The sequence below is a fragment of the Molossus molossus genome, unplaced genomic scaffold (assembly GCF_014108415.1).
Source record: "Molossus molossus isolate mMolMol1 unplaced genomic scaffold, mMolMol1.p scaffold_m16_p_12, whole genome shotgun sequence".
NCBI classification, from domain to species: Eukaryota; Metazoa; Chordata; class Mammalia; order Chiroptera; family Molossidae; genus Molossus; species Molossus molossus.
In genome coordinates, this window is record NW_023425347.1 from 11,376,673 (window position 1) to 11,400,365 (window position 23,693).

General features: G+C 42.7%; 1 protein-coding gene across 2 annotated transcripts in view; it reads right to left on the reverse strand.

The window, feature by feature from the left end:
- The window catches only part of F13A1 (coagulation factor XIII A chain), a 183,916-nt gene that overhangs the window by 145,437 nt on the left and 14,786 nt on the right, over nucleotides 1-23,693 (reverse strand). For both annotated transcript variants that reach the window (XM_036256890.1, XM_036256889.1), the window contains one exon: nucleotides 21,186-21,374. In XM_036256890.1, the coding sequence (XP_036112783.1) occupies nucleotides 21,186-21,374 (189 nt within the window). The remainder of the gene's footprint in view (nucleotides 1-21,185; nucleotides 21,375-23,693) is intronic.

Sequence of the window (23,693 nt, forward strand, 5' to 3'; positions counted from 1 at the left end):
AGATAATAAGCAAATACATGTATACTATGACAAATAGAGATAAATGCTATGAAAAAATGAAGTAGCTTAAGGGGACAGAGAGTGATGGGGGGAGGTGTGCTAATGGGGAGATAGTGGCCAGCGCAGGACGCTCTGGTAAGGTGACATTTAACCAGTGATGTAGGAGAAGTGAGTGAACGAGCCCTAGAAACGTAAGGGAAGAGCACTGCCATGGCGCAGCACCCCGAGGAAGGCAGCACTTGGCCTGCTCCAGGAGGTCGGCGTGCCCGGAGCAGACGGAACAATACGAGACCCACAGGTGAGGAGGTCAGGGAGAGCCAGGAGATCAAGTTGGGCCTTGCAGGCAGTTGTCAGGACTTTGGAATTTATTCTGATTGAGAAAAGAAGCCACTAGAAAAGAGATGTAGACTGCATTAAATTATTTTTAAAAATTACTTCTATTTCTGTGTGAAGACTATGGAGAAGCAACTTGATTGCTAAGAAGATCTCTTGACTTCCCATCATATTCTCATTTTGCTCATTGATCATGAAAATCCTTCCAATAGAGAACAAATTAGAGATGTTGCTAATATGCTTTTACCTCTGGAAAACGCAATCCATTTCCTTAAATTTGTTGCTCTATGATATGAAACCTTTTCTAAAAGCTGGTCTTAGCTGCTGGGAGAGAGCTGTATGCTGGGAATAGGGAAACTGGCTCCATAAAAACATGGCCACTGAAGTTCAGGGTTTATCTATGTCACCGTGGTTTCTAGGGCAATCTCTAGCCCTTTCCCGGCATGAGTTCCAGTGAGGCTCTGCTGTTCTATCAGTCTGCGGAGGCTGAACCTTGCTCAAGGGAGCTAGGGACGTGGAGGAAAGTGATAGGATGTCGGTGTCACGTGTCTAGTTTATTGGACTTTGACGGATTTCATGATTGCAAACCAAACAGCATACCAGCTCTTTGCCCTCCTTCACTCCAACTGTTCCGCAACACTTTCAGTTGACAAAGGATGTTTCCACATCTCTGGGGGTTGTGCCACCCTCAAGCTGGGCCCTGGAAGCCCACGGCAGATTTGGAGGGGGCAGGAAACACACTGTAGACTGAAAGTAGGGATCACTGACCAGGTGCAGCAGCTAGTAGCTTTGAAGCCTACCTCTTTCATGTTCTTAGACAGCTTCACCAGCAAATGGCAATTCTATGGAGCCAAAGCTCCATTTTTGTGTAAACACACACAAATCCATCATATAAGTAAACTGAGGTTTGTGGGTCTTAAGAAAAAGACTCATTTAGTTAAAATCATGGCAACTAATTTAAAAAACATTATCATAAACCAACAAGAATAAGATCAAAAGTTTGGCTGAATGTCTTCCAAACAAAATAGACCTCTGATGAGTTCTTCACTAAAATAGTCAATTCTTGTTAATAATTTAATGGTGACAACAATGAGAATAAGGTCAAATCATTGGCAATTCTAACAAAATATTTGCCTGTCTTTGGAATGCAATATATATGAATGCAATATATAACATCAAGTGTTAAATGAGTTTGCATTGCCAGAAATTAAACCAATTATTGGTAAAGCAAAAACCAACACAGAAATATTCTAGGCACTAAGATGTAGTCTACCTGGTATTAGTCTGCAGGTGGATATCGACAATATATCTCAATAAACATTTACTTAAGCAGGTATTTACTAGTGTTTACTATGAGCAAAATAGTATGACTTAACCTGTGCTCAGTGAGTTTATAATCAAACATCCAAGTTTGGCCTATAAGTCAAGTCAGAAGACTACCACCACGCGAGAGTATCACGCCAAAGGCAGTGCATTGCTGGTGAAGTTAAGAACAACTTTACTAGGCCCCAACAAAGATAAAACCTGAAGGATAGGCAGCAAGAGTAACACGCACATTGTATTTTATTAGTTTATATGTATGTTGATGTGTGGACGTTTATTTGCTCATTATAGATGTTCATAGTTGCTTCATGAACTGATCACTACTTACATTTGAAAGCATCTTGAAAAGAACTATACTCAAACCTGGTTTCCATAAGTGACATAAATCAACTTCACAAGTGAATATGAAGACTTTGTTTAAACATAAGGATGCAAGGGGACCACAACCTAGGGACGCCTTGTAGGAGAAGGTGATTGTTCTTCCTGGTATCTCCCCAAGGCCTTGGGGTCTACTTCATTCTTTCCTCATTTCCTCCAGTTACTTGTTACCTACCAATTTGCCTAAAATCTTTTGAAATAAGGGTCATTGCTGAATACCACCTTACTTGTGGAGCGATAGGGTTTAATTTGGCCTTATGAATGGTACCCAAGTCCAATCTGTTAGAAAATGGCACAGTGAGAGAATTTTGTCTAAAACTTCTGCCACTACTCTTAAACTCCAAAGCTTAACTCCAAACTTAGAGCATGTTTTCTGAAGTTTCACACTGTCTGCTGAAGGGCCACGGAATCCTCACCCTGGGACTTCCTCTAGGCCTGCCTGCCCTGGAAGCTTCTGTCACCCAACATCTCCACGTTGCACCCCATAAAAACAGCCACTTGGCAACTCATTCTAAGGGAACCAGTCTCAGTTAACAGCCAATGACAAGAATCTAGTAAATCCATTCATGCTAAAATTTTAATGTCTAATGAGATGAACTATACTTTCTCTCATATCCATATTTACCCTTTATAGAAAATAATTCCTTAACATCTTAATGAACAACTGCCATAGTTAAAATCCATTCATTGAATACAATTTGGAAAGGGGTATGAGCTCCCATTCAGTGGACCCTATATCCTTCCAAGACTTTCCAGATTCCAAACAAGGCATTGGGCCGGAAATACTAGTGATTAGGATTTGAATTCCACTGATTCCTACTTGAGGGAAGAGATTAAGTATGAGGAGCTTGGTTTAGGTATCATTACACTTGTATAAGTTACTGTCATTATGTCTAATGTCAAAATAATAAATTTGTGTTGTTTTAAGGCACTAAGATTGTGATCATTTATTACAGCAGCAATAGGAGACTAACACAAACACAAAGCACATTTTTGGCATGTTGTGAAGATTCACTGAATGTCATTTTATGAATGATGCTACTATTGGCCTTACATTCATACTCACTTGAGTTGCCTCAGATATGAATTAAGAGAAACATCCTGGATGAGAAATGTTATGAAGTTCAGGGGTCTTAGGTCAGGGGTCATCACAGGCATACCATGGAGGCAAAAACAATGGTAAGTGAGGTAAACCTAGGTTAGATTGGCCAATACTGAAAAGAGATAAAATAACAGTGAACATCCCTATACCCCAGATATTGGTTTCTAAATATTGCTTTCTATTAAAAGGAAGGAGAGTTCCTTGGAGGAACTGTTTCCAGGACTGGGCCGGGGAAAACATAAAATGAGCCTGAAACATCTTATTGCGCCAGAAAAAAAAAAAAAAAGGAATAAAGACACTGAAGCCAATTGGAAGAGTTTCCAACTGGCAAAATCTAGGACAAATTGAACATCAAATTAATTAATGATAGTAACAGATTTAAGTAAGCCATTTAATTAAAGAGAAAATTATGAATTCATACTGATATCAATCTATTATTCTATCAATAAAATTTGATGATAAATAGAATAATTTCATAGTCTCAAGGTATTTTCTTATAAATCACTTTTCAAGTATAAAGGGAACAAAGAGTAATTCTGTAGTGCAGAAACCTGAAAGACATCACTGTGTTGGATTCTGTGATGTACTGCCCAGAGCCACCTTCAAGAATGACAGACTTACACCAAGCTGCTGGAAGTGATGTCAGAATATGGTCCTCAGTGGGTCAGCCCCGTTTGGAAATTGACTTAGCTAAAGTTAACTGCTTCATCCAAGACCCCACCTCATTCTAGGGGCAGGTCACATCAATGGATGTACACCATGATGGTACAAAAGCCAATCCTCTCACTCTTATACAAGGAGAATTCTGAAGTGCCAACCCATCCACACAGCCCCTTCTGGGGTTAGCTGTGGTCTTTGTCGGGACTGCATCGCAGCTCAACTTCTCCCTTTGCCAGTTCTGCTTTCTTTCACAGGGGTTGATCCCAGGAACACTCCCTGATCAACTTCTTGTATGCTAATTTCAAAGCCTATTTCCTGGGGAACCCAATTGCTATAGATTGAATATTTTTGTCTCCCCAGATTCATATGTTGAAACCTAACCCTCAATATAGTGGCATTTTGAGGTAGGGGCTTTTGGAATGTGATTAGGTCATGAATGAGATCAGTGCCCTTACAAAAGAGACTGCAGAGAGCTGCCTTGCCCCTTCTGCCATGTGAGGACAGCCATCTGAGAACCAGAAAGTAGGCTCTCACCAGACACCAGATCTGTTGGCACCTTGATCTTGGACGTTCCACCTTTCAGAACTGTGAGAAAAAAGTGTTTTTGTTCACAAGCCACCTAGTCCACTGCATTCTGGTATAGCAGCCCCAACGGACTAAGACACCAGCCTGTAACACTGCTCAGTCAAATGATCACAAGCTCACATCATCAGCAATGAAACCTGTAAAAAATTATGTGTAACCAGAAAGGATTCACTGAGGACAGAGCATCACTTCTGCCAAAGATACGTAACCTAATTTTAATCATGAGGAAACAGACAAACCAAGACTGAGGGGCATTCTACAGAATTACTGCCTTACAGTCTTCAAAGGTGTCAAGAAATGAAAGTCAAAGAAAGAGTATTCAACAGTGTCAAATGGAAAAAACTAAAGAGATGAGACAGGACAACAAAATGCCACATGTGATGCTGGACTGGCTCCTCTTGCTATCACAGACTTTATTGGAATGACTGGTGGGACTCAAATGGGGTCTGAAGATTCGATAATCATGACTCATTACTGTTAATATCCTGATTTTGATGGTTACACAGGAGTGTCTTTGCTTGACAAAAGTATTCAGAGGTGATGGGACATCACGTTGACCACCCTCTAATGATTCTGGGGGAAAAAAAACCCAGAAGTTTTATGCACTCTTGTTGTAAATTTTCTGTAAAGTGGAGTTTGTTTCAAATTTAAATTTTTTTTTCCAGCAATAACAACAACAGAATAATGTGTAGCCACTCTTTGTATAATTATCTTATATAGTCATGTCCTCTTTTTTCTTTCTTTCTTTTTTTTTTATCATCAATGATGTAGGTCTTTAAGTTTCTTTAAATGAGCAATATTTTTTTGGCTTTCTCTCTTTGGAACTCCAAGATCAATTCTTCAAAAGTATGTGCCAAAAGGCTAACCCCAGTTGCCCTGTATTAGGCAACATCCTATCTCAAACCTAGGGTACCATGTGCCCTCCCCCTTAAGAAGCATCGGTTCTAAGAGGATATGGAACTAACTGGTGAGAAACAATCCCTCAACGAGGAGCTCAACCTATTGCATAATAAAGCAAACAAAATCCAAAATCCAAAGCTGAAGAAATCAATATGGCTGGGTGGGGAGGAGGGTGTCCATTAGTAAACCATTGAAATGGGGATGATCTAGCACCCACAAGGCCCTCTTTACTATGCCATATAAATCTAGGGGAAATGAGGCAGACAGCAAAAAGATATTTCTTTTTACTTCTGAAGATGATCACCTTATATTTGTATCCTAAATAATCAAGACTGTGATTTTTTTTTTCTTGAAATTTTATCTTGATGATTATAAACACAAGTGCTATCTTTTTCATGAATCATCTTTATTTTTAAAATTTGGCTAACCCTCCACTCAAGTGTCTTTGACATGTTTAAAGCAATTTGTTTCACAAACATGAAAGTTGGAAAAAAAGGAAATGATGGAAATGAAGTAATGGAGACAGTATGTCATTTTCATCACTTAGAAATGTGTTACACAAATAAAAAAGTTGTTTGATGGAAAATGCCACCCTAACTGTCTCCACGACTGCATGCCCATCATTTTAGTCATAGAAACATTATTTTTGTCTCTTTTTGTGAAATTAATTGCTTCAGAATACTTAAGGCTTTTGTCTACCCTCTGCACTAATTTCCCAGAGAACCTTCGGCATTCATGTCAACCTAATTTTGAGACGATGAACATCAAATGTGGCTTCTCTCTTTGGAAGCTAGTTATGGAGTGGAGAGGAAAAGATAGTTTGCCTTTGTGTCTTTCTAGTTAAGGAAAAAGGACTTGCCCTGGCCAGTTTGGCTCAGCGGTTAGAGCGTCGGCCTGCGGTCCGGAGAGGCCCGGGTTCGGTTCCCGCTAAGGGCACGTGCTTCGGTTGCAGTTTGTCCCCGGCCCTGGTTGGTCGTGCGGGTGGCAGCCACTCGATGTGTCTCTTCACATCGATGTTTCTCTCTCTCTCTCTCTCTCCCTTCCTCTCTCTCTCTCCCATTCTATCTGTACAAAAAATGGAAAAATATCCTCGGGTGAGGATAAAAAAAAAAAAAAAAGGAAAAAGGACTTGAAATAGCATCAGTTCTTATGGTATAAGTTCAAATGAAAGCCTGACACTTTTCTTGGATGTGTTGGTATCATTATGCTGATGACTACTTTACAAAGAAAAAATCCTGCCTTGTGTTTCTCCACAGGTAACACCACAGTGTTGAGGGTTCCACACACTTCATTCTACTGGACTTCAGGAAGTATCAGGCTGCTGTAACACAATACCATAGACGGGGTGGTTTAAACAGCAGACATTAGTATCTCATTCACATCCTCTGGAGGCTGGGAAGTCCAAGATCAAGGTACCGGCAGACTGGTTTCTGGTGAGCCCTCTCTTTCTGGCTTTCAGATGACTTTAAAAAAAGTTGTTTTTCTGTGTCCTCACACAGCAGGGGGGGGGGGAGAGAGAGAGAGAGAGAGAGAGAGAGAGAGAGAGAGAGAGAGAAAACGCTCTGGTCTCTTTTTCTTCTTAAAAGAATGTGAATCTCACCCTGAGGCACCACCCCCATGACCTCAACTAAACCTAATTACCTCCCAAAGGTCTCACCTCCAAATACCATCATATCAAGAGTTAGAGCTTCAACATATAAATTTGGTGGTAGGGTAACTGACACAAATATTTAGTTTATAGCAATGTCTCAGCTCTCTTCCCCATCCTCTGTCTCTTACTAAGGCCTCAGGTTGTCCCACCCAGACTATGTCTCAACCAAGTTTCTCAAACCTAATCTCTCCTCAGGGAGGAATAGCAGAATTGAGAACCAGGTCACTGGCTCATCCTGGTATCCCGGCCTGCTGCTGGGCCTGGGATCTGGAAGGTCTTAGAAGAACACAGAGTCCACTTGATGGGAAGTGGAAATAGGAACCTACCCCCCTTTCCAAATTTTATGTGATGAAGGGAATTCAGCTATGACAGTTTATCCACTTAAGATGTTAGAGAGTTATTTCCATAAAGAGTAAATATGGAGGCGGGAAGAAGTGTGATTAGTCTTATCAGGTATTAAAATTTTAGTAAGAACTGATTTACTAGAATTTTGCCACTAGCTGTTAGCTGAAACCAGTTCCCTAGCAGGAGCTGCCAAAGGCTCTGTTTATGGGGTGTAGTGTGATGTGCGGTGACCAGCTGCTTCCAGAAAGGCGGCCGAGGGAGGCCCAGCATCGGATTTCTGAGCAGGCAAGTGGGCGGTGCAGATTCTTGGTATATTTGGGAGGCTGCTGACTCAGCGCCCTCATGCGCGAGAGGTGGATTATCACTGTAACTGCCTCCTATGTCCAGATCACACACAGAGCACGACACACACTGCGTTTCCACACTGATAGAGCCACAGTCTTGTGACTTTGGCCCATTTATTCTCCCATTTGTTCCAAGTTCCTGTCAGCCCCAGCCCTTTCGAGTCCTAGCCCTCTCCAGGTGCCCTTCCTGAACATCCCGCTGACTCAGGTGGTCCCTTCCCAGAACCCCTGCGGGGTTATAGAGTTCTGTATCAGTGCCCTGCACCGCCCCCTAAGGAGAGCCCTGGACAGAGGCTCCGCTCCCGTACCTGGGGTGCGCGGGCTGGTGTGCTGCTCGCCCCCAGGCTCTGCTCCTGGAGTGGGAGGTTCCAAGGAGTCTCCACCCGGTCCTCGACGGCTCACTGGGGACAGCTTCCAGCTCTGTGCCTGTTCACCCCTTTCCTGTGGCTGGGTCTCTTCCCTCTGCCTTGCCTCGCCTTGAGTGAATGCCTCTGCTTGACCTCACTATCCTCGGTGAGCTCACCATCTCCACTGATTTGGCACTTTCAAAGCCAAATTAATACTACACCCATCCAATCCAATGTTCTAGGCTCCCGATGGCTTCACTTGCTGGCACAGATTTTCCGTGCCCTGCTTTGACACGTATTCCCATTGTTCACACCACGTGATTGCTCCCTTTTGCTCTCTATATTTCTCCAGCTTTCTAGTAGTGGCTTCCTTTTGCTTCAGCTCTGACTTGGCAACCAAAGATGCAAGGTTTGTTAAGTCTCTGCTTATGCCCGTTTTCCTAGAATCCAATCTATTTAGTTCTACCTTTTCTCTCAAAAGTGTCCTGGTTTGGAGGATAAAGTATAGCATTACCCTGGCTGGCTGTGACCACTGAACTTCACCCATCCCTGGGCTGACCTTATGAGTGAATGTATTTGAAACTTTTACTGGGTATGGGTACTTTCCAGACCTGTAAAACAAGTGGGTGGGCAAATTGAATGCTATGACTCCTTCCAGCTCTAACATTTCTGATTCTGTGATTCTGGAAACACGCCACGCCTTGGATTGCTTTACCTTTAACAAAGAGCAGACGCAAACAGTAAGACATTCAGAGAGGCGTACTCTTTTGGAGCAACCAATCCTAATTCCTCAGTGGGCAGTTATGCCCAGGCAATTCTCCCCCTCCTTTAGCCTCCTGCTTCTGCCTTGAATACAAGCTCAGCCCTTAGCGTCTTCATTCCACCCACTCTCAACTCATGGTACCTTGCTCCCTTTCATCTGTTCGCGCCCGACTCCCCAAGCTCTTCATCTTTTCTCTCAAGAAGAACTCTTCGAATATCTTATTTCCTTAGGACAGCTCTCTGCAAAATGCTATCTAGTTATTATGCAAAGCTAATTGTGCAAATTTATAAATAGAAGTCAGTTGGATAGTATTATCTATCCTCACAAAGCATTTTCATTTGGTTAGGGGAGGTTCAGATGTTATGTATTAATTTAAAGGAGTAACTACTGTGAAGGAATTCAACACGCCATTGCTAGAACACCTTCCATGTCTCTATCTGCCTACAGGCCTGGCAGGTGGCAATCCTATGTTCATCACCATATGATTGGTGAGCATAAGGTGTGAATGAATGAATGAATGAATGAATGAATGAGATTGAAAATCTGTTTTTATTATAACCAATCTTATTGTTATTCTACACATTTCTCCCCCCACCAAAGCCTTTTTTTAAGATACATTTGATTTCATAGTTAAAGTATGAGCATCTGATCATCTCTAGATTAGCAGGGGAGTGTGGATTATGTATATGTCCCCTTTCTTCCACAGGCATATAAGAAAATGGGGAGGGGGTGGATATCATTCAAGTCTCTCTGCTCTCACGTGCATGGAGACCTATGCCATTTATTGAGCCCCTTTTGTACCGTTCTTGAAAACTAATGGCCCCTTAATTGCATTTGATAATGTTAACGAGATTCTGACTTTTGAAAAAGGATAGTTTTTCAGGGCTCATGTTTTAATCTGACGTGATGAAATAGATTGTTTAGGAAGGATAATGGTTCTGCTGTGTGGAGAAACCAGATGCCACAGCTCACCTCTACACAAGCAGAAAAACTGAGTTCTGAATTTTACTACCCCAAAGTGCAGAGTCACAAGCCAACAACTGGAGACTAATTCCGTAAGGTGAGCACCTCCCTTATGGGCCTGCCAGAATGGTCCTCCCGCACCACGCCGAGTCCCCCCACACTGGGAGCCTGGAGAGCCAGGGCTGCCAGACCCAGGCGTTTGGAACACCCAGCCCCGGCCTCCCGGAAGCCAGGCAACACTGCGAACAGACACAATGTTTCTATACCCACCTCCTGAAGGTAACTCCCGTCAGTCCCCTAACTAATGCATAAATAACAAAATATTTATCATAAGACAGTGTTTATGTGTGTACAAGAGAGAAGGTGAGAGAAAGAGACCAACAGAGAGAGAGGAAAGGGTAGAAAAGATGAGAAGAGCTGAGATGCTGAGAAGAAAGAAAAGGTGAAAAGGATAGCAAAAGAGACGTGCAGCTATTTATAGCTTATTTTATGGTCCTCTAGTCCCTGGCTCTGACTGCTATTATGAAGGTTATACTTCCTTGAGGAATACTATAAGGATTTAGCTTTCCTATACAGTTGCAATATTCAAAATAAGGCTGGTAATTGGGTCATCTTATTAGCAAGCAACTATCACTGAGGAGTTCCAAGAGCTTCCCAGTTAGTCCCTCATCAACTCTTACAACACGCAGGGAGTCATGAGGGGGCACAGATTATGAATAATTACTCCACTTTTATTCTTTCTTCAGTGGGTTTTAATTCCGCTCAGACACTGTCTCTCTTTTCACAGACTGGAGATTTAAGAGCAAGGTATAACAGTGGGCACATTAGTTTTCATTAAATATCCCCCCTACCTTTTTTCACCCCTAACTTCACATACTGCAAGAGTTTCTTAGAATTTACAGGGGAAGGCAGGGAATGCCTACGCTGTATAACCCCCAAGTTCAGACCATCAGTGTCCAGTAGAGTACAATTTCAATTATGTGGGTGCTAATTAGCCAAGGTTGTGAATTCTCATAAGTGAGCGAGGTCAGTGTAAGGGAGGAGCAGGAAGATAGGGAGAAATAGAGGGAGGAATGAAGGCAAAGGCAAGTTGGGGAGACAAAAAGGAGAGGGAGGAAGGAGGAGGAAGTCGGCAGCGGTGCGGGAATTCTCCACGCCCTGCATTGATGTTATGAAACACACTGGCAATTCCAATACCCCGAGGACGCTGAGCTCCGCTCAGAAGCTCCAGCTCCGCAGAATGAGATGTGGGTCACAAGGCAGGGCCGAGGGGGATCCCGGTAGGTCTCTGGCACTAGATTAGGATTGGCTAGCCCTCCTACAGCCTCTGTCACTGCAGCTAGAACTGTGGGCAAATAAGTCTACACAGACCTTGGCCTGGGGGTTGTCAGATCTCCTACTGACTAATTTAGCCGTTAGCATGAAGACACGGGGTATTTTTGTTTGGAGGTTCAGTGATTCCTATTTTCACTTTGCTCCCAGGGGAGAGAAGACAAAGCAATGGCCTCCTGTTTGCCTTTTCGGTGACATTTTCTTATTTAGCACTAGCCTTTCATTAGCGGGCTCACCCGAAGGGGCGAGGGTGGCAGTCTTCTCCCTCACCCCATCTGCTCAGAGCCAGGACTGGGGTGGGGGCACTACTGAGTGGATACTTAATAATGGAAAAGTTGACTCCACAGGAAGCTGCGCATCTAGAGTCAGTCTAGCTGGTGCCTCAGCAAGAGTCTCCCTTTACTGGTAGACAGTCAGGGAGATTAGAGCAGAATAAGTGGATTAATCCACCAAACAATGTAAGAGTAATCTAAAAAGTAAAGACATAGGTCGTTTTACTACTCCACTTAAAACTCCTCCATAAAGACTCCTGGATATGTGTAGTATAAGCTCTTCACATCTTATCTGGGTGTACAAGACCATCAGTGTGTTTCCAAGTGTTCTTTCTCCACTGAACTCCACCCCCCTTTTTTCTAGAATATATAATTTTTCCATTTAACTGGGTCAACTCCTATCCATCCTTTGATACTCAGCCCATGTAATACTTCCTGGAGACTCCTCCAGCTAGCTTCGAAATGCCTGTCTCCAAGGCGCTTTCCAAGCATGTTGCCTGAGAGGCTGTCAGTGAACTCTCCCCTGCTGCTCAGGCTGAACTGTCCAGACTCTGCGGGCACAGGATAAACATGTATGTATTACTATGATTCTTTGCAGATGAAAGGTGTTCAGTCAGAGTCCAGTAACACATTCAAAAGGAAAGTAAATTGGCTATAGGATAAGCCAAATACAAATCTGGAAAATAAATATATAAATATGTCAAAGGGGGGGGGGGGTGTTGGAGACATCTGTAATAATGTCAACAATAAAAATAGAATTAAAAGAGTAAAGTAATCATTTTTGAGAAGAAAAATTACTTTATGTGAATGCCAGATTGATAGAGTTATTTTAATGTTGGCACAAACTCTTAGGTGTCAAAAAGAAGAGACTGATATTATGTTAAGTTATCGTAACATATGGACTACAGATCCACTCGGGTTCCATCACCCGCCCTCCTCCGTATCTGCAGAATACAGGTAGTTTGCAACTGTCGTTAGGCATTTTTCTAGAGTGGCTTCTGCATTTTATTAAAGGGCATTATAAATTTAAAATATGCTGAAGTAGTATTTGTAGTAAAGCACTTTGGGGAAATGTTAGGCTACAGAAGATTCTTTTTATTCTTTTTATTTTTTTACTTTCTGCCTCCTCGGAGTTTTGAAAACACCAATGTGCCTTGGGATTGGGCGTCTCTGAGAAGAGGCATGAAACACAGCTAGACCCAGATGTTCTCGTCCATGGAACTTGATTTAGGGAGCGTCTCACATGGCAGGTGTTCACAGGTAACTACTCTGACTCCAGGAAACACGGCCCTAGTTGCCTGGATGCCATTTTTAGTCACTTCAAGAGGCACTTAAAAATGAGCACACTGGTCATCATGACACCAAAACACACAGAAGCAAACGTTTTAAATGACAGCCTATATATATGTCGCTTCAAAATAATGAAGCAGGTAGCCCATTCTCACCAAACAGCCTAGTACAACGGAAAGAGCACAGGCTAAGAACTATTTCTTCATATCTTGCCAGCTGCGTGATTTGGGGCAAGAACTTTCTCAGCAACGAAAATGTGCTATGTTCTTGAAAACCACACATGGCAATTTTACCTGGACTTTCTGAACCAAATATCCATAGGGACACACAGTCTTAAAGGATTGGGTGATGCTCTCAGATATAACCAATGGTCCTGTACACTTCTAAGCTCCTGCGGCACCTGCCTACCTCCTATATCTGTGAGAAACCTGAGGTCACCAGACATGATGACTGGTTTCCTTTCTCTTTACCTAAAACAACCACACTGTCTCTTAAATCTTTCCCACACCTCAGAGGACAAGGACTTCTTTTTCCTAGTCAGTTCCTCATCCACACCCTTCACCATGTGCTTCTGCGTCTGCCAGCATTGTCTTCAGTTACCAGTGAACCCTCGGGTCCTTCCTCCACTGGCTCCCCCCTCTGACTACATACAGGGTCTCGTACCTCCAGTCCTCAGACAAGCACTCGCCAAAGCACCCGTCCCTTTTTTATTTTCATGTCCTCTGAAAAGATTAATCCACATCTGCTATGTCCATTTGTTCACATCTCATTTACTTTCAGACCATTAAAATGTGGTTTCTCCTCAAGTGCCAGGGTTTCCCTGACTGTTGAGTCCAGTGGGGAATTCTTACCTCACTGCGTGTGATAAAGCGGCTCACTCTCCTCTGCAAACACCCGCTCGCAGGTTTGGTGACGCTGCGCACCTCTGATTTCCCGTTTGTCTGATCATGCGCTTTTGTCTCTTCAGGAGCTCCAGCTCCTGGACTGACTTTTTAAAAGTTGTCTTACCCAGGGATGGAGTCCATTTTTTACTTGCTTTACTTTTTTTTTTATTTATTTTTAATGACTTTGTCCACCTATGTGTATATGATACAGTTCCATATTTCCAACCCAAACCTCTTTCCTGAGCTTCAGACTCATCTATGCAACCATCTGTTGGACGTGTTCGCCTGGAAGTCCCTCAAGTCCCTCAAGTGTGAGCAGGCTCACGCGGAAGCACGTTTATACTCGCCGCCGTTCCACTGGTGGAGGCAGCGTGCATTGTGCCCAGGAGAGAATCCCTGAGCTCCAGCCGCGGCTTCAGCGCTCTCTAGGTGTGACCCTTGAGTCAAGTGCTTAACCACTTGGATCCTAACCTCATCCGAAAAGAGGGAGACAACGGAATGCAATGCCCGGAGCGCTGCTTGAAGAACGAAACGAGTGCCCAGGGCCAGTGAGTTCTCAGTGGGAGCCACATCATCGTTTTCCACACCCGATCGTTTTTCTCCCGAATTCCCTACAATCATTCTTTCATTTGGAAGTGGTAGCATCTATTGTCATAGTCACACAAGCCACCACTCTGTCTTCCCTCTCACTCCACGCAGACTCCCCATCTAAAGTCCTGTAGCTGTGCCTCCTAAATATTCTCCCAACCAGCCCCCCTCTCCATCTCTGCTGCCACCGCCCTGATCCAGGCCCCCGTCCTCCCACGCGGAGCACGCCCTCAACAGTCTTGGACCCCACGTGAGAATGGTTCAAGTCGCTCCCATCCTCAAGACAAATCAGAGTCTGTTTCCCTGGCCAATTTTCGCTTAACACTATTCAGGAAATGAGTGAATTAAAAATATTGAAGTGCTGAGGCTACTCCACTGCTTTACGGGGTTAGTCATGCAGGCCTCGTGCAACTGGCATGGTCCTGTACGTGCTCGGGCACAGGATGGCCGCACCCACGAGCGGCATAGCTCGGTAAGTAAGGGCTGCGCTTTCCAACTCCCGGGATGGCAGAGGCGGGAGGCACCTCTGGCGCACGCCCCTGGGTGTCTGCTGGCATCCATGCGTAGCTCTGCCTGTCCCTCTCCTCCGAAGGACTGGAAAAGTGAACCCCTTCTCTACAGATGAGGGTAACTTGCTGAGGGCTTCTGGGAAAGCTTTGTTCTGACAAGAGGAGCGGCCTTTGCTAATATCTTTCTCTTCCTCTTTCTGTGCAACCAAAATGATGCAGCCTGGAGCTGCGGGTAAAGAGAATCTCCCAGGTGCCGGACTTGACTCCCTTGGGCTCTTGTGATTGGACTCCAGGGAGGAATAACTTGCTCAGGGATCATGCCATTAACTTTGGAGGGCTCGCTGGGTAGGGTGACATCTCCTGATTTGAGGGGGAGAGCTGGTAAGAAACACAGCTGAGAACTCTTTCCTTACAGTGACCCTCCCTTCACAGAGTATCAGAGAAATCAGGGCCAATGTTAAAGTAATAGCAATTAACACGGCAAGCTGTTCCTGAGTCTTCACAGCTCCAACTCCAGGTGAACGAAACCTATAATTAACACTCCGCTCCTTGCCTTTTGTGATTTGCGGTGGCTGCGGGCTCAGAACTGGAAAGAGAAGAAAGACCCTGCAGACTCCCAGGCGCATTTTCCAGCCACCCGGCCTCCTCAGATCCAGTCACCCCTCCTGTCTGCTCCACGGGGCTCGCTGAGCTCTGCCCCCAAGGAAGACTGCAATTCTCAGAGCCCTGGGACCATCTGCAGCAGCGCCCGGCCACCTTCCTTAATCCGAGAGCCCAGCACACAGTGGGTGTGTCTGGGACCATCTGACAGAGGCAATTAAATATTCTAAAAGAGAGAAAGAAACTTGATTTGAAGTCGGAGTCATGACCTAGGTTTTGAGGACAGCGACCAAAGAAACTGCAGTGTGTTAACACATGTCGGCTCATCTACATCGTCACAGGGGAAGAACAGAAAACAGTCCAACTGCAAACAATTCAGTGTCAAGTTATTTTCTCTGTATTTTAATATAATAATGGATTGTTCTATGACATAGTTATACTCTTTAAAAGCAGTGCATATATTGGTCTTTGTTGACAAATCTAATCTTGTTATATAAGCTCTAAGAGAAATATTTGAAGAGATTCTTTTGTCTTTTACTTGTTTGCAAAGCATTCTCTTTTCTGTTTTTTAAGTCGCTGTTTTCCCATTCCAGGTTTCCTGCATATACAAACTTTTACACTTGATTTCATTTTCAGTTCATATTCGATACTTGTCTCTTCTCATTACAACAGTTACTTTTAAAATCAAATTTCCATGGCTTTATTCAATCCTGCTGAAATAAGTACTGCATTTTAAAAGAATTACTGCTGAGCCCCAATGAGTGTCCAGTAGTGTTCTTTGCTTTGGCCTTAGCCCCACCGAAGCCATGAAGCCCGGACGGCCAGAGGTGCAGGGAAGACTGGTTGGGATAAACCCTCCCTGGCTGGTCCGCCACGGCCTTTAGAAATGTGCGTGACTTCTCACATGCTAAATAGCAAATGTGGGATTTTGTCATTTTCTTTTTCTTGTTTCTACAGTAAATTTGGAAATAGAAAGTCCTCAAATGCACTGCAGGTCCTCAAAGGATGACGTTTTGTTATAGGAGAAAAAATCAGTTTCCCGCCAGGGCCACCGTCCGTGAACTATGCACGTCCCCCTACATCGGTGTGGGTTTTCTTGGGGACTCCAGTTTCCTCCCACCCCCGAGCCTGCAAGTAAGGTGAGTGGGCGTGTCTGCATTGTCCTGATTTGAGAGAGAGTGTGGGGGGGGGGGTGCTGCCATGCCTGTCTAGGGTGGGCACGGGAGGGGCCAGGAGCGGCTCTGAACACCCACGGCCCTGAACCGGAATCAGTGGGTTAAAAAATAATGATCTTACTTGTTTCATTCATCTTTCTTAAATGTACGTATAGCTCACATTTATTTCAATGTTTAATATGGGAAGTGCTTTGGGTCTTTATTTAGAAGTTTGACGATTTGGGGGCACCAGAAATATGCCGTAGGAACTTAACTCTTGTTTGTATCAGTTAGCCTGCCATAATATTGGCTTCAGTATACGTCATTTTGCTTCAAGTGGCAATTTCCAAAAACCTATAGATGATGTTAAATGAGGACTTGCTGTAAGAGTGCCTGTGACAGGCCGTACATATTGGAATAGAGCTGAACTCTCAAAGGCCGCTTCATGGTTCTCAGCCTTCCTGATACCGCGACCCTTTAATACGGTTCCTCATGTTGTGGTGACCCCCAACCATAAAATTATTTTTGTTGCTACTTCATAACTGTAATTTTGCCATTGTTATGTCTTAGACGACCCCTGTGAAAGGGGTCGCGACCCACAGGTTGAGAACCGCTGCATGTTCTCGAAGAAGGGTTTAAAACATGTTGGTTTTTAAAATATGTAAATTTTTATCTTGAAAGCAGATTCTCCATGCTCCCTCCCCCACGTTGTTACTGAAGGAACAGGAGGAATTCGTGCCTTTGGATCAGAGGACTGCAGGGCCACCGCGTTGGACGCTGTGGCGGCGCCGGCCCTGCAGGGGTGTCGGTGGCTCACGGCCAGGAGTTACCCTCTTCTGCGGGTGGCCTGTGGCCAGTGGCCAGGCCATGCTAAGGAGAAAGGGCCCACATCCTGGCCTCAAGGCGACGATCTGAAGATCCAGTCTGGTCCAGAACTCACCGTGGAGTCCGCGGAGGCTTTTGTTGGTGGCAGTTCAACTCCTCCCTCTGGCCGCCGGGGCTCTCCAGCCGCCCATCCTGGGCGCACACCCCAGGAGACGGTCTGCACACGAACTGCCTTCTCGGCGCTCATTGCCTGAGAACCCATCTTATCATCCGCCCCCAAACTCCCGCCACTGCTCTTATTTTCTGAATGGTCCGTGGGAGAAGGTCTCAGACCTGGGATGAGGCCAAGTCAGGGGCAAAGCTCCCCGCCCTGTTCTCCCTGCCCCAGTTATCTGGCTAAAGGCAGAGAGATTACTGTGAACCGTGGACAGAGTTTCAAATGGGTATTTCTTGACATTCGTGGAGCGATTGTTCCATTATAAATGTGTCAAGGGCATTTTAATCAAATCTAGTCCAAGCAAGCGTGTGCACAAACACACAAAAGAGACAGATAAATAAACTTAGGGAAAGAAATAGAAATACACTTTCAGCAGATTTTAAAATATTGTTTAAAATACTAGCTGTGGATTCGTTTCTCAATTAAAGTACCGTTATTAAAAAATATTAACCATAATAGTCTGTTCCCTAAATGTGATTAATTTGGGATTATTTCATTTTCCCTGACACAGGAAGAGTAACTTAATCCCCCCCACCCCCCTTTCTCCACAGCTGGGGTCACAACATTCCAGCAGGACCCACGCATCACACTGATGCTGTTATTCGGACTCAGGAGTCTCTTTTCTCCTCTCCCACTTCTACCCTGGCTCCAACCAGTTCTCCCACATCAGTGTACAGATTTGCACTGCAGATGCAAATAAGCACAAATAGATTACTCAAGCAGTGAGGGTCATAGAGTTTTTTTCTAGGAAAGTGGTTTTAGTTTTAATGAAATTATTTTTAGTTTCTTTACATATACTCCCACATAGATCAATAACTTTACAAAGATGCCTTCATATAAACATCATTCCTGCTTCTTTTTATCGTTTTCTCGCTTGACTCCCCTTCTTTTGCTTCACTTATTTTGGCTACACTCCCACCAAGGAACCCATGTCAACACCCGTGTGTTTCATGTTCTTTTCCACGCTCAATGCTACACAGAGCTGTTCATATATACAGTTACACACACGTAGAAGAGCTTATGCTCACGCATCTGTATTTTTTTTCATTCACTACATCTCTTGAAGTCCCCTGGCATGGATCTAATTTATTCTTTTTTTTTTTATCCTCACCCAAGGACATTGTTCCATTCTTTGCTCAGATAGAGTGGGAGGGAGAGAGAGAGAGAGAGAAACATTGACATGAAAGGGACACATCGAGTGGCTGCCACCTGCACGACCCAACCAGGGCCAAGGACAAACTGCAACCGAGGTACGTGCCCTTAGCAGGAATCAAACCCGGGTCTCTCTGGACCGCAGGCCAACACTCTAACCACTGAGCCAAACAGGCCAGGGCAAATTTATTCTTTTTTTAAAATGACAATCCGGCCTGGCTGATGTGGCTCAGTGGTTGAGCATCAACCCATGCACCAAGAGGTCGCCGGTTCGATTCCCTGTCAGAGCACATGCCCAGGTTGTGGGCCTGATACCCAGTGGGGGGCATGCAGGAGGCGGCCAATTGATGTTCTCTCTCATCGATGTTTCTCTCTCTCTCTTTCTTCCTCTCTCTCTAAAATCAATAAAGAAGAATAAATTTTAAATGACAATCCATTATGTGACTATATAACAATATTTTTAACCATTTAACTATTGAGAGATATTTATTTATTTATTGTCACTATAAATAATGCTGCAGTAAATAATACCCACCTTTATAAACTGTATTTTCAATATGTTTGATATAAGTTCCTCAGACTGTAATTACTGGGTCAAAAGCCATATGTCTCTTTAATTTAATAGATACGACAAATTGCTTTCTAAAAAGGTTATAAAATTGTACATTTATATCAGTAATATATGCTTTTCTCTACATACCAGATATTACAGGGATTATAGTCTTTTCTACATTTCTGGCAGTCCGATAGATATTGGTTTGATTTGCTTTTCCACTGTACTTGTGAATTTGAGCACATTTAAATATGATTACAGCCCATTTGGATTTTTTCTTTTGTGGAATGTCTCTTTATATACTTCACATATTTTTCTATTGCTTGTCTTTATATTGCCAATTTGTAAGAGTTTTCTGCTTTCTATGTTAAACTTTTATCTCTAATGTACGTTTTGAATATTTTTCCAGATTTCTTTTGTCTGTTGAATTTATTTGTGGTATTTTTGGTCATGCATTTATATTTTGGCCATTTGGTCATAAATATTGTCATTTTTTGTATTAGGGTATATACATAACATATATATATATTTACATACATTATATATTACATATATAATATATATTCATATGTATACTAAAATATCAAAATACAAAACTCTAGTTATTTCTGCATCATTTAATTTATTAAAAGAACAATAACAAACAAACAAATAAAAATAAAAAAATAAAAAAAAAACAGAAAAATCCACACACTTTTTTCACTCCATTAAATAATTGTATTAAATAATCTTATATACTGAGGTCTATTTCCGGATTCTCTGTTCTACTAAATTATTTTTATTATATGCTCTTATAGCTGTTTCTGATGGAAAATGCTCTTTACTTATTATTTCTTTATATAATTTTCTTGGTTATTGTCAGGTAATTATTCTTTCAAAGTAACTGTTATTTAATCCAGTCAAAAACAAAAACAAAAACAAAAAAACCAGGAAAAAAACCTTCCATTGGGATTCTAATTGGAAATGAATTAAATTTACATTTTAATCTTGGGAGACCATTTAAAAATATATATTGAGAGTTCATATCCAAGAACATATTTGCCTTTTATTTGTATTTCATGTTTTTTATTAAGATATTATGGTGCTTTACATAGATTGTGTTTTATAAAATTTCTTTCTACATTTGATAGTTTTATTTACTTTTATAAATGGGATATATATATATAATTATATATATATATATATAATTTGTAGGCCTTTAGTGGTAGAAAAGCTACTGATTTCTATCTAACCATCTTACAAAGTTTTATTAGTTCTGTGCTTTTTTCCTTTAATCTGTTGGGTTTTCTACATGTATAAACATTAATTAATAAAGTATAACTTTATCTCTTATTTTCTAATGTTTATAGTAGATATTTCTCATATATTGTTCATTTGCTAAAACCTGTAGAGCAATGCTTTAAAAAGGAATGGTGATAGCAGGCATCTCTAATTTCTGGTTATTATTAAAATTACTAATTTTTTACCACTTAGGATGTCAAAAGTTGTAGCTCTGGGTAAATAATACTTAGTATAATTGGGAGGATTTCTTCTATTTTCTTTTATTTAAGATTTTATAAGAACAACTGTTGAATTTAATCATGTTATTTTTTAGTGACTATTGACTTGATTGCCTGATTTTTCTTTTAATGTGTTTATATATGGGCATATATATATATAAGCAGATTTTCTGTATGTTAACTCAGAACAAACTTTTGGGAAATGCTTAGATGGAGATTGTATACTAAGATTTGCAAAGATTTTCTGCATATACGATCAATTAAGTCATAGGGTAGAGGGATAAATCAAAAGTTGCAAGTATAGGATGCCAGAACCATTTGAGGAAAAATAATTTAACTAACATTTATGCCAATTGTACTCACTTTTACTTATACCAGAGTTTTGCTTGGGTAGACCCAAATTATTGATGTTTGGCATTATACAGACCCATCTTAAAGCATAGGGTTGTCAGGGGCTGAATGTAATTTTGGCTTTAGCCAACTGTTAAAGTGTGACTCTGGGAAATAATACACCTGAACCTGTACCCACCCTTCATTTTGTGACTCAGTGTCATGACTAACATGACACTATGACACAGATGGACTGTCATGACTAAGGCTCGCACATGGCACTCACCAATGACATATTCCACTCTGAAGAGATCTTTTCTGGGGTCGTATGCACGATTGAAGTCAATCTGGATGTAGAAAGACTGTCCTCTACGTACAATCAGATTGTTGTTGTTGTACTTGTCAGTGTGGTGATCCACTTTGTTGGCGTCCCATTGCTCCTTGAACAGGTGAACACTCGTGACATGAAGGTAGTCTATGCACAAAGAAGGGAAACCATTTAGAAATTGTGTTTAAATGTAAATTCAAACAGATTGTTTTTCTTGAAGCAGCAAAGTTTATTGGATAAAACTCTATACAAAGGGCTGGTAGGTTTGAGAGTCAGTATCTTGTGACATTTCTTCTTTCAAAGAGGATTTTTTAAAAAGCTTTTTCCCACTTTGATCGCATTTCAGACCACACAGCGCTGACTTTGAGATAGACAGAGCAGTGTTATAACGCATATTGCATATTGTATAGGTCTAGACACAGAAACTAGGACCGCAGTTGAAGTCTTGACATTCCCTGGTTTTCCTTCGGTCAGATCCTTCTCATGGCGCCTACTGCCACGCTGTGTCACTAACTAGAGATAAGCAGGGAGTCACCACTTCAATTTTCTTACCTTTGAAAGGGGAGGAATCAAATCTGACGAAGCCTATAAGAATGTTCTAAGGATAAAGTTGACCGTTAGCCCCAAATTCTTCTCTTACTTCAAGAAGGGTCATTTTTGTAATTCTAAATGCAGATCTTATCCCTCAAAGGCAGGAAAGAGAAGGAACAGGTGTGGAGAAAAGATGCTAACATTTTTATGAGAAATGCTTCCACTTTATAATTGCTTATAATTGCTTCCACTTTGCACATGCGGAAGCAAGGCTCACATTTCCCTAGCTACTAATCAACCAATCTGGAAGCAAACCTGGTCTGATGCCAAAATCTACAGGGGTTTTTTTTAGTGTTGAGAATGGGACTGTCAGTAATACATTTATCTGGGCCATGATAGCACTAGATAAAGGTTAGATATCCTCCTGCCTTTTCCCCATTCCCTATGCAAATGATCACTGACTGTGAAGCTAACTCTAACTGCCCACCTACACAATAGTTTAGAAAATCTAGTCTTGAGACAGATTTTTGTCTGTGCCTTTGCAGTTCTATTGGGGCACTGGGGAGAGAAAGCTGGTGGGGGATGCACTGGCCTCTTGCCTCCCTTCCCTTTCCCTGACCCTGTCTGGGTCACGGCTGGCCCTCAGTGTGAGCACAGTGTGCACGGAACGCGCAGCTGCTGAGCTTGTGCTGGGTCTTCCTCTGCAAGACTCCAGCGACGTCCTTTACTTTTACCTGGGGGTCTATGTAGGGCTCCTGGTTTTCTCCAGGTTTTTTTTTTTTCCTCATTGAGAAAACCAAGAGGTTGGGCTCATTAGGACACTCTCCAGTTCTAAAGTCTAATAGTTCCTGAAACACTTAATTAATTCCAAATTCAGGTAATCCTGCTTTTGAATCTCAGGTGCCATAATTACTTACATAAGGAACACTGTCTCTCAGAAGCTGAATTTTTGTCCACTTTAAAGTGAGGATGCTAATGCCTTGAGAATTTCAATGAAGATTCAATGACATAATGATGCAGCATGTTGGGCACTATGCCTGCCTGGTACATCGAGGGCCGTGGGTGTGCTGGTGGCTCACTGAGTATGAGCTGCATGGAGCCGATCTACATTTTACACGGCGTGGTGCTCAATGGGCCATTCCGACTGCGACATTACAGCAAACACAAAGTGCAAGATGCAGTTTTATTTTTACCTCATCTCAGAACCCTGCCATAGTACATGGTTCCCGAAGGACACTTTCCTGCCATTATGTTGTGGGCTGAAGATGTTTAATCTCTACACCTTTCTCCTCCAAGCTGCCTTTCCACTCAGTTCTCTGGCCTTATTAAAGTCACAGCCCCCAGTGTTAAACCAGCTTCCGAACGAGCGAAAGACGAGGGGGTCAAGTGGTGTGTTAGGCACATCTTGAGGTTATCTACCCCCATGGACACACCAAAACTGCAACTACATGTAGAACAGATATCTTTGAAAATGGCCTAAAGACTAGCAGAATAGATTGTCTACAACCAAGGATTTAGAGAAAAAGCCACATTGAAAAGGTAGGCGGTCTAGTCACGAGCCACACCCCCAGTGTGGCTACCCACAAGTTGGAGGGATTTCACCAACATGGAGTTCCCCCCAAGTGACGGATATGAGCCTTACATTGAGCTCCCCAGCCTGGCGTAACTAAACTAGGAAGAGAAGTCCCCATAACATCTGCCTATGAAAACCAGTGGGGCTTATGTCCAGGAGACGTAATGGCTTTAGGGAACCAAGACTCTGCTCCGAACGGGCTTGTGCACAAACTCACTGACTGGGAGGTCCAGCACCTTGGCAGCAGTTTGAAAGACTCTTGCGCCACACATGAAGGAGATACATTGACTAATTTCGGGGCAGGGCTGGAGGGGCAGAAATCTTTCTCTGGGGACCAAAGCACTGGCCAACACCATTTATTT